Raw genomic sequence first — 12318 nt, forward strand, 5'->3', positions numbered from 1 at the left:
AAGGCTAGAAGAAAAGGGTTCTTGGCTTCTTTTTTCATTAAGACCTTGGGGAGTCTGGTGCCTCTTGTTCTTGTTCTTGCCAATGTGCTTAAGCAAGTGCTTAAAGTTATCCGTGGGCCAGATTTTTTAAAGGTATTTAGGTGTCCAACTCTCATTGATTTCAATAGGAGTTAGGCCCCTAAACACCTTTAGAAATCTGGCCTCATACATTTAAGTGCATTCCTGGTTCGGGATGGCTTTCTAAACAGGAGCCGAAAATGCTGGGGGCTCTTGGCCAACTGGTGTTTGGCAAACTCTGAGAAGTAAATTGGTGGGTCTCAGGTTAATTCTAATGGACAAAAATGGCTGGACTGAACAATCTCTAACCCCTAGAGACTGGCCCTCTCTGGGAAGATATTGGCAGAATGGCAGGGAGGTGGGTATGTAGTGGGGGAGATTAGTGTTCTGTCAATCCAGCCCCATTCACAGCACTACACTCATTTAATCTGCTTTACAGCGCTGGTTCAACAGCAGGATCAGACAGAACAGTAGAAGGAGCTACAAGGACAGAGGGAGACCAAGGAAATACTTTATTGAACAACAACACAAAATTAATCCATGGAACTCACTGCCATAGCATGCTGTGATGGCAGAAAGTATAACTGAGTTCCAAAAAAGAACTAGGTAAATCCATGGAGGATAGATCCATCAATGTCTATTAGCCAAGCTGGGAAGGGATGCAAAACCATGCTTGGGGTGACCTCAAACCTCAATCTGCCAGAAGCCAGGAGGGGAAGATGGGGTGGATCTCTCCACTATTGCCCTGTTCTGTACATTCCCCTGGAAGCTCTGGTACTGGGAGACAGGACACTGGGCTAGATGGACCATTAGTCTGACTCATGGCAGCTGTTATGTTCTTAAGTTTTAGTCTTTCAGGAGATGAAGCTGTAATTTACAGGCAAACCTGTCCAGCTCACAATGGGTCTGCAAAAGGGCTGGAAAAAATACATCAAGACACAGGCTGGCATTTGTGTGTGTCTTCTTCTCTAGCCACCATCAGGCTAATACTTCCATAATGAGTAACAGGGTTGGGGGAGCACTGATGCATCACATGGGACTGTGAAAAAGCAGAAAAGTGAGCCCTATGGAATCAGAGCCAGATTCAATAGCCATTCAGATCAGTGGATAGAATCCCATTAATTTCAACGTGAATTGGATCAGACCCTCAAAAAGTAAGGTTTCAGAGTAACAGCCGTGTTAGTCTGTATTCGCAAAAAGAAAAGGAGTACTTGTGGCACCTTAGAGACTAACCAATTTATTTGAGCATAAGCTTTCATGAGCTACAGCTCACTTCATCAGATGTGATGAAGTAAGTGGCTTGGAGGGAATCGTGGCTGGGAGAAAGCTGAGATCCTCTGGTGTGGAACAACACTCCCATTCTGCCATGATTGCTACCTCCCTGCACAGTGTTAGCATCCAATTTCTGCTCTTGGTGTTCGACTTTCCCAGACATTCACTCTCAGAGCAGAGAGTATATCGGATGGCACCCTCCCTTTCCCCCGTCTGTTTCCTACCACAGTGACAAGCTGTGGCCTGTCTGAAGATGAAGAATCTTTGCTGGCTGAGAGTGACTTTCCAGGCATATCAGAGTCTTTCTCAAATATGTCACTGTGGTTAGGATCCTCCGTCTTCGTGTTGCAGAAATATGCCCGTCGATGTTGTCACATGTCAAAATAGCTGGTGACATATGAACTGCAACAGCAGGGCTGGTGTCTTCTTCACCCACGCCAGCACATTTGATGAACTATTTATTACATGCCGATCAATATTTAATGGATGCATTTCGTTGTCAAGAGAGGAGGGCTTCCTCTTTAAATTAAAGATACTTTTCTAGGAAATGGCTGGAAGAATGACCCTGATATTAGATGGAAAATTCTTGTTCAAATGCTGACGCTGGAGAAAAGGCTTCAAGGACAGAACACCCGCAGCTGCATGCGGCCAGGTGGTAAGTACTGTCTCAAAAGGGCCAACAACTGGCTAGTCAATCCAATGAGACCAATTTTCGCATTTTAAGTATTTGCCTTCGAAACCTGATAGAAGAGCTTTTAAATTGGGGATGGCAAATACCGACGAGTGCAATGGGCGCACACTCAAAAATATATGTGCATTTGTTACCCTGCAGTTTGTGCAAGCTAGTGGGTATATGCACATGCAAAATGGCCCTTTTGTGTGTATTTACCTCTCTTACAAGTGCAGATTCCTATTTGTATGCAATTGGGGGTCTTTGCGTTGTACACACACATTATGCCTTGCTGTGAAAGTTAGGTCCATGTGATTATTCACTCCATTCTTCTGGGGAAAAATGCAAGATCATTTCCTTTGTTCTATACATTCTTCACCACTTTGCCAACGCCAGCTTTAAGTGATGGGGCTTCTACCATTTCCAGTTAGGAAAAGCACAGTACGGGGAGTTGAGAAATCTGGGTTCTCAGTTCAGCTGCATCATTCTGCCTCCTTGGACACTGCTGGCTTCCCTGATTTTAGACTCTGCTAATGGTGGAGTAAATTCTATTTTTAAATGTCCAAAAATCAAATAAGAAAATAAGTTCAGAAGTTGATCTCCATACTCAGAAGTCAGAATGCTTATTGGAATCTGCAATACTGGTCTGCATATTACAACTAGTTGAAACATTTGGCTTTTTGATCATAGAAAATTTTTATTTTGGTCAAAGTTACCTGGCTTTTCTCAGGGGGCGAGGGGCACAAAAAGCACCCTTCCCGCAATTTTTTGGGTAAAAGATTTTGGGTTTTGAAACTGAGTCACTGTCTCCAGATTGCCTCTTTGTGGCCAAGGGTGGCTTTGCCTCAGTTTCCCTCCGAGGTTCCTGGAACTAATCCACAAAGGCTTTCCCCTAGCTAATGACACCCCTGCTTGGGGCTGGTCTAATAACAAACAAGTTGAAACAAGCCTCAAAATCCCACAGTAAAGTCCATGAACCCACAACACAACAATTCATTCACAGCTCTTGCTCTTCTTCAGGCCCAGTCTACCCTTCATCAAGCTGCCAATCCCAGACGTTTCTAGCTGGAGTCCTTCCCTGCTCTCCAAGCAGCCACTCACAGGCTTTCCTACCTGGAGTCCTTCCTTTCCCTTGAATTGTCTTCTCTATCATTCAGAGAGACCAGCAGATAAACCCCTTTGGCTGCTCTGCTCTTTTGACTCTTAGCCTTCCCCAACTCTCTCTGGCTCAGAGACCAGCAGGTGCACACCTTCTGCTGCATGCCTGGTCCTGGCAATCTCAGGGTCTCCTGCAGGAGACTTGCTGCTCTCTGCAACCCTCAGCAACCTTCTCCAGACCTTTGCTGACCTTTCTCTCTCCCTCTCCCAGGCCTTTGCTTTATTTATCCAGGAAGCTTGATGGAATCACATGGCCCATCTTTCTATTCCCCACCCGCGGAGAGGAGTTAATTGTCTCACAGGTGAGGCTGAGACCCATTTCCCATTAAAGGTCCAGCTATCCAGCGACACCCCCAAATTTAACATTTTAATCAAACCTCTTTTGTGAAAATTGACGTCTTTTCAATTTTTGTTTTCTTTGGAAATTTAGGGGAAAATAACCATTTTAAAAACATGTTTTTCATGAAAAATAATGGGGATCTTTTGACCAGCTCTACTGAACATACTACAAGAACTGCCTTCCTTCTGATATTTCATTACTTTTGCTTATGCTCCCAATGGAAATGGTCAAACTCCCATTGGCTTCATTGGGTGCTGCAGCAAACCCTAAAACACTATTTCTGTAGTATTGGCATGAATATTGATAGCCTGGAGTGGCTACAGTGAGAATTACACATGATAATGAAGAGGAACTTTTGTGTTGGAGGTGAGAGAGAAGAGAAAGGGGCCCTGGGTTCCATTCTTGGCTCTGCCGCTAGGCAGCTGTGTGAGCTTAGAGAGGCCTTTTCTCTCTACGGGCCTCTTTTTTTCCCCTCCCACTCTCTGTCTTGTCTATTTGACTATTAGCTCTACGGGACAGAGACTGTCTCTTATGGTTCGTACATCACCCAGAATAATGGGGCCCAATATGGATTGGGGCCTGTAATACACATAATAAAATCATCTGGGACTTGGGAAGAGCTAGTGGTTGAAGATGGCAAGTGGAACACTTGGTTGTGTTAAGAGAATGAATGAGCATGTTTCACCTGAAGGCACACAAACGCAGACAAAGGAAAATGTGGCTCTGAATTGCTTCAGGGCAGATTATGAAAGCAAATTTTACAGGACATGGGTGGGCACATTTTCAGAAATAAGTACTGTACTTAGGTGGTGCTCACAAAACACGCACTTACAAGGTGGGCAGTGATGCATGCAAGCTGATATGCATGCAAAGAAGTGTACGCACATAATCATTTGTGGGCATGTACTTTGTGCACGCAACTGGTTCTTTGTGCTCAGGCACACATATCCTGCAGAGACCGGGCCAAACTCAGCTGGTGTACTTGGACTTCAATGGGCCGTGGCCCATTTACAGCAGCAGAGAGTTTGGCCCACTCCTTGGGGACCTTAATTTGAAAGTTTGGCCCTAATCAATCCAAGAGGCAAGATTCATCTAGCCACTGAGTCACCCTCGTCTACTGGATGCTGTTGTTCAGAGGTTGGTGCTGGCTGCAGGGGCCATGCACCGTGTAGCATGAGCCGTCTTACCTTTGCTGTTGCCATCGGGTCCCCGGAGGATTGTGCACTCCTCAATGTTCCCGAACGCCTCGAATAGCCTGCGCACATCGTCTTCTGACTGCTGCTTGTTGAGCATGCCCACAAAGAGTTTTCTGTCTTCTGGAACAAAATAAAGAGATGCTTACCATATTTCAGGAGGAGTGCGAAAGCCAATGTGACTCCACACAACATGCAAAAGAAAGAGGTGGGAGGGAGACGCGGCCCTCCCCCATCCAAGGCAAACAGTTTCAGAAGTGGCTATGGATTTTGGATGCCAAGCTGGAAACGCCTTAAAGGGGCCTGGTTTTTAGAAAGTGCCGAGCGTCATGTTGAGCACTAGAAAACCGAGGCACCTAAAACCAGTTAGTCACCTCTGAAAATTGATGCCCCAAGCCTCGTGAGTCAGTTCTCTCTGCTCAGTCTTTGCAGCCGAGTCCCCAGAAATAAAACACTGGGATTTTCCAGACTGCCATTCAAAGGGAATGCATACAAGGATGGCATTTAGAACCAACCTTCAATTAGGAAGTGCCCTTTTTAGTAGCCACACTTTACCCTATAAGCTGCAGGAGAAAATAATTAAGTTTAACAGAAGTGGCTCTGTTTTGCATTGGTCTTTGATTTAGAGCAGCGAGGGAAGTAATTAAATGGAATGGAAGCCCCAGCTTGTAAATGAAGATTTTGGTCTTATATAAATATATATAAACGTTGACATACACGTTATACATATAAACACATTTATGTACACACACAGATCTCTACACAGAGAAAACTATTTTTGAAGGTCAGCTGATTGAAGCCAATGGAATGGATTTTGCCCAAACTTGCCCAAACTTGCAGTGGTCACCATTTAAAGCCAAAATTTACTAATACAAGTATCTGAGATAGGACAGGTACTAATACAAATATCTGAGATATCTGAGATAGCTCCTATTTCAACTAATGGGCTAGACCACTGTGCTCTGTTGGTAGATGTTGTTTTTTTAATGGCAAGCATTGTATTTACCTTTGGGCTTATAGTAAGGCTATGTTTACAGTACAGGCATGTCAGTCGGGTGTGAAAAGGTATGATCCCTGATCAACACGGCTGTGCCTGCATAAACTGCTAATGTAGACACAGTTTTATCAGAAAAACTGCACTTTTACTGGTATAGCTTGTTTAGCTTGGGTGTGGTATATGTGTGGAATAAACTACACCAGTGAAAACAAAGCTTTGCCAGTATAAGCAGTGTCCCCACTGGAAGCATTTTGTCATTATTCTATACCGTTATACCTATATTGGTCAACAGCTCCTAATGTAGACCCGGCTGTTAAAAGGAACAAACCTCGACAAACCATCCTAGGCCCAGTCCAATGGCCACCAAAGTCAATAGAAAGACTCTCATGGACTTCGGTGGGCACTGGATCCACTCTTAGAATGGATTTCTATTCATTGCATTGTTACGGGCAGCACTATACAATATCACTGCATGAAGGGGAAAAAAGGAAATTTACATTGTTTACATTGTGTATGTAAATAGGCAATTTACACATGCTTCATAAATGTGTGACTCATCATTCATTAAATACTATGTAAATGTGTGTGAACCAAGATGTTTTTTTTTTTCTGGAAGCAGTTTACAGAACAGATGCAACCAATTTGAATAAATGCATGTTAGTAAATAAATACTTTGACTTTTTTTAAAACGTGCATGTTAATAACCTGAACCTGACCAGAATGCCCATTTACAAAACTCCTTTCCTGGCTGAGAACATGGGTGATTTGCACCAGCTTTACTCATTGAGAAAGTGGTGATTTAGGCAAACTGCTCTGCTTAAACTGGTTTGATCAATGTTCACATACCAATGGGTCATCTGTAAATTACCAAATTGCCTTAGAAACTGAGCTAAAGGTCATTTTTCATGCAGTGGATTAGAACCCTACCCCATTAGGGTGATCCTGATGAACCAAGAGCACTCAGCGTATAGAAAATGCACAGATGGCTAGAGTAGGAAGATGACCAGCCTTTACATCGCCTTTATCTGAGTAGGCAGAACTGAAATCGTAGGAACAAAACACACTGGGTTATCCTCATGCCTTCTTTTATTCCCATCTCACTTGAAGCAGCTAAAGTAATGGACAGCTCAAAGGCTTGTTTTCTAGAGGCATGCATAAGGAAAGTGATAGCTTTGATGACTGTCTTAACCGGAGCTACTGTGAACCATGGAAATAGGAGCTAGGAAGATGGGATAGTGCAGTTTCAGACTTCCACACTGTACATTTTTCAGTGCTTTGTCTAGACTGTTTTTCAAGTAATTGAGTCATTTAATCCTCCAATGGCAAGGAATGGACTAAATATTATAAATGTTCTCTATAGCTCTATGAGTCTGAGGGGCTTCCAGCATCCCCCTTGGTCACATCTCTGTGATGGGCTGCATGTATCTGCCAATGAAGGAATATTTCCTAACCATTGAGTGGGCACAGGGAGAAAGGGAAAGCTTCAACTGTAGAAAAGTCTCCCCCACAGCCAGATGAAACCATCTTCTTCAAGATACAATGTGTATGGCCCATCAGAAACCACTTTACTCCTTGGGCAAATTGCTCTGTGCAATGGAATCTCTGAGATGGAGTGTTACACCTTTGAAAGGTCGCTATTAAAGCTAGTCATATCCTCAATGAAACATCTTTTTAGGCCTTGGCTAGGCAAAGCCTGAGAGAAAGCAGTAAGTCAAAAACCCTACTGTGTGTCTAGGTGTCTGGGGAAAACTGGTTTGGAGAAGGAGCAAGTTAAAGAAGTATGGGTGGGATGAATGGACTATAAGGTGGATAGAAAGCTGGCTAGATCATCAGGCTCAACGGGTAGTGATCAATGGCTCCATGTCTAGTTGGCAGCCGGTATCAAGTGGAGTGCCCCAGGGGTTGGTCCTGGGGCTGGTTTTGTTCAATATCTTCATAAATGATCTGGAGGATGGTGTGGACTGCACCCTCAGAAAGTTTGCAGATGACACTAAACTGGGAGGAGAGGTAGATACGCTGGAGGGTAGGGATAGGATACAGAAGGACACAGACAAATTAGAGGATTGGGCCAAAAGAAATCTGATGAGGTTCAACAAGGACAAGTGCAGAAGAAGAATCCCATGCACCACTACAGACTAGGGACTGAATGGCTAGGCAGCAGTTCTGCAGAAAAGGACCCAGGGGTTACAGTGGACGAGAAGCTGGATATGAGTCAACAGTGTGCCCTTGTTGCCAAGAAGGCCAATGGCATATTGGGATGTATAAGTAGGGGCATTGCCAGCAGATCGAGGGACGTGATCGTTCCCTTCTGTTTGACATTGGTGAGGCCTCATCTGGAGTACTGTGTCCAGTTTTGGGCCCCACACTACAAGAAGGATGTGGAAAAATTGGAAAGCGTCCAGCGGAGGGCAACAAAAATGATTAGGGGTCTGGAACACATGACTTACGAGGAGAGGCTGAGGGAACTGGGATGGTTTAGTCTGCGGAAGAGAAGAATGAGGGGGGATTTGATAGTTGCTTTCAACTACCTGAAAGGGGGTTCCAAAGAGGATGGATCTCGACTGTTCTCAGTGTTAGCAGATGACAGAACAAGGAGTAATGGTCTCAAGTTGCAGTGGGGGAGGTCTAGGTTGGATATTAGGAAAAACTTTTTCACTAGGAGGGTGGTGAAACACTGGAATGCGTTACCTAGGGAGGTGGTGGAATCTCCTTCCTTAGAAGTTTTTAAGGTCAGGCTTGACAAAGCCCTGGCTGGGAGGATTTAGTTGGGGATTGGTCCTGCTTTGAGCAGAGGGTTGGACTAGATGACCTCCTGAGGTCCCTTCCAACCCTGATATTCTATGATTCTATGATAAGGAGGGTTGGCTGCCCCAGATGGAGGTGAGGTGCAGGGAAAAGAGAGATCTTTGAACACAACTGAAGCCAAGTCTCCACTAGAAAAATGCTTGCTGGTATAACTACACTGGTATGGGTATGGAAGCAAACCTTCCCAGTGTTGACATAGCTAATACTGGCAAAAAAGTGCTTTTGCCAGTAAAGCCTGTACTGGCTCCCAAGAAAAGCACTTTTATGCCGGTATAACTGTGTCTGCTCTAGGGTTTTTGCCGGTATCGATGTGGCAGACAAAATTCACACCCCTAACTAATGTTATAATTGCAGCAAAAGTTCCTAGTGTGGACTTGGCCTGAGACTGCCTTGTCTAGTTTAGTTTATGCAAAGCATAAATCTAGGTATGTTATGCAAATAATTTATTATTTGGTTTGACTCCCTTTTCCCTGACATTCAGTCATCCGCAACTCACTGAAGACTGTGAGCAAAAGGTGCCCATCACCGCCAGTTTTGTGACACGTCCACCAGGTGGCCACATGACCACCAGCTATTGGACTGAGACCCTCTACTCACTTACCCATGGCTTTAGGGCCAAGATTTTCAAAAGCGGTTTGTGACTTTGGGACCCAAGTTGACCCACCTTAAAATGGTCTGATTTTCAGAAAGGGCTGAGCACCCGCCTTGCTGAAAATCAGGCCCCTTTAAGATGACTCAAATTTGGGCACTGCAAATCACTTTTGAAAATATTTGCCTAGTGTTTTTTATAACAGGGATTTATGGCAACTGCTGTCTCAGACACCTATTTGTTCACACAACCGGCTGGTGAAATGAGTCGCTTGAACAACCACCGGCTCCCAGGCAGTCTTTTAACCAACCATTATGTTTGCTCTTTGCATTCCAGCCCTGCAAGAAAGCTCATTGCGATGTTATAATAACATATCCCGTGCACTGAATGGGAACAGCGGAGGAGCACGGCAGCAGCTGGGAACATTCAGTGGGCTCCTGATCTCGACGTCCACCTGGATTCATTTGCATGCGACTGAAATTACAGCCCCGTAATCCACTAATGAGCTTACACTGAACCTTTCACACCACCAGTGCCCCCAGATGCTTTGCCAAGTCCCAAACAAAAGGCTGACATGCTGTGCGCCACAGTAACTCGGCTCAACTTCATCAAATATGTCTGAGAGAGCACGAGTCAGGCCATTAGGCCAGCAGAGCAAAATGGAGAGGGATTGCATTGGACACGGTGTGTTGTGCATGGGGATGAATGTACACTATATACTCTCTCTATTGGGGATGCTTCCAGAGCATCCTGTTATGAGAGTTCACTGCACTGGGTTACTGTCCCATCATTCAGATCACGCTGATTTTGCTGCTGCAAAGGGAAAGGCAATGTCTGCACAGTGGAAGTTCAACAGAAAGGGAGAGACATCAAATGTTCAGGACTGGGCCTGGACTTGGACCAATCCCCTGGATCAAACCATTCCGGAACGTTGTGTGTGTGTGTTAATTTCCAAACTTGGATCTGAATTCCATGCAAGCCTGTGGGTCTGAATACCCTACATTCTGAACTTGTCACATTCAGAGAGTTTTGCAACCATGGGCTACGTCATTCTCAGAACAGCCCTTTGAAGAAGGTGGAAATCATCATCCCGATTGACTGAGCTGGAGAAAAAGGGGGGTTATGCTCTGAAAAGTGACTCCCTACAAACAGCTCCACTGAGCCCCACGGTTATTATGTCTCAGTGATTTCAGATCAATTAAGCTCAGTTTACGAGTAAAAACTGCCTAGTAGAAAAAAACCTGAACTTAGAATCTGAGAATCAAGCTGGTTCCTTTCCTTCTTAGGAATCCTCAGCAAGAATAAAGCCAGCACTGGTGGACACTGGTAATATTTTCTACACTTTTGACTGTGATTTCTCTGCTCAGTGCTGATTGGCTGTTTGCTCCAGCCTCCTTTTCCTGATCTCAGTCTTGCGGTCTCATTACCTCAGTCTCATTCTATGCCTGACTCTCAGACATTCCTCCCTCCCTCTTTTTGCCTTTTATGTCACCCTTACCCCTCTCCCTTCCCTTTGTTTTTCTATTTAGCTGATCCCCTTCTATCTAACACTCTTCCCTAACAGGTCGTTTTCCGCCATCCCACTGATTGCTCTGCTCGACCAGCTGCAGCTACTGTGTTGATTGGTCCTTTCCCCTATTCTGCATCTGCCTTGCCTATTTAGACTGTAAGTCTTTGGCGCAGGAACTTTCTAGGGCTCTGTGTTTGTACAGCACCTAGCACAATGGGGCCCCAGTCTTGATTGGTCCCTAGGCATTACAGTAATAAACATGATGAATAAATTAAAATATAAATTAACCACAAGGTCACCCTTCCTCCCCGTAGAGTAACTGTATGTAGCCAACATTTCCCCATCCATTCCAGCAACAGTGCAAGGTACCTTGGTCTCTGCTGGGACATCAAAAGCTGGAGAAACTAAACCAAAAAAACAAATATAGAAGATGTACCCTTAATGACACCTCTGATATTACAATGTAACAAGGCTTCCCACCCGCAGGCTCCTCTGTCAGCCCGGCTAGGGCTCGCTTGAGTCAGTGTCACTGGCTTCACATGGGTGAAGAAATGTATCTTGTTAGCTAAATATACGGTGTCTATAAATCTCCCGGGCTGTGTTTATATGAAGGCCTGGGCACCTCTCTTGGCGTGAATAGGGGTTAAATTATTCCCTGTTCTATCTGTATTTAAATGTTATGTTTCCATGATAAGCGTAAGGCAGAGGTGTCAGACGGGCCCAGGGAAGGAGACGGCAGGCAAGAAAGGTGCAATAATCGAATGTTGTACACCGAGTGTTGAGTGGGGGAAAGTGCTAATTCAAAAGACAGAAGGGACAATGAGATGCAGGATGCCTGACCCTCTGCAGGGCAAAGGATGTATATGATACTCACAGAGATTGTGAAGGGCCTAGGGGAAACATCAGGGTCACACACACACATGTATGTGTAGCTAGCTCTCTCTCGCTCTCTGTATGTATTCTTCATACTAAACAAAGAGGTTGAATCCCTGCTCGAGCAGAAAAACAGATTTCAACCTTATTATCTGTGAAGTTGCAACCAGTACCTCCATAATACAGAGATAGATCTAACTGTCTTCTGTGGCCTGTGTCATGTAGGAAGACAGAGATGATCACAACCATGTCTTTTGGCCTTAAAAGCTATGAGTTTGTGTATCTGTGTAACAAGCTCATTGCCATGGCATATGATACGAGTGGGTAGATTATGAGTGGGTGGGTGTGTATTCAATAGGCAGGTAAAATACAGATGTGTCTACATTCTATAGGCAGGTACAATCCAGATGTGTGTGTGTGTGCTATAGCAGGGACCATACAGATGTGTGTACGTTCTATAGGTAGGTACAACAGATACCTTTTCAGATCCTGCCAAAGGCAAACACATGAGGAAATGCAATAAGGCAACTGCTGACTTTCTAACATTCAGGGCTCACCCTGCTGCCTTTCTGCCTTTTGGCTACGAATCCAGATATTAATTAATTCCTTATTAGTATTATTCATCCCTGTTTGTCTCACTACTATTCTTTTCTGCTTGTAAATGTTACCAGTTGCGACTGGGATTGCACATACAACTAGTGACCAGCAGCAGAGCTCAGATCCATCTGCAGGGTGTGTGAGCCTGTGTCCTCCAGCACCCTGGAAAGATGCTCCAACACCCGAGCAGAGAGGGAGCGAGAGGTAGAGTGGATCTCCCCAGCGGTCTGCTACCCACTCCAGCAGGCTATGCACTC

General features: G+C 44.8%; 1 protein-coding gene across 31 annotated transcripts in view; it reads right to left on the minus strand.

Annotated features, from left to right (window-relative positions):
• The window catches only part of CELF4 (CUGBP Elav-like family member 4), an 847078-nt gene that overhangs the window by 127705 nt on the left and 707055 nt on the right, over nt 1–12318 (minus strand). For 21 of the 31 annotated variants that reach the window (XM_077818124.1, XM_077818110.1, XM_077818096.1 and 18 more), the window contains one exon: nt 4685–4810. In XM_077818124.1, coding sequence (XP_077674250.1) covers nt 4685–4810 — 126 coding nt within the window. Of the gene's footprint in view, nt 1–4684; nt 4814–12318 lie in introns of all 31 variants that reach the window. The other 10 variants (XM_077818123.1, XM_077818108.1, XM_077818097.1 and 7 more) reach the window with 1 other exon arrangement.

The sequence above is a fragment of the Eretmochelys imbricata genome, chromosome 5, assembly GCF_965152235.1.
Source record: "Eretmochelys imbricata isolate rEreImb1 chromosome 5, rEreImb1.hap1, whole genome shotgun sequence".
Classification (NCBI taxonomy): Eukaryota; Metazoa; Chordata; order Testudines; family Cheloniidae; genus Eretmochelys; species Eretmochelys imbricata.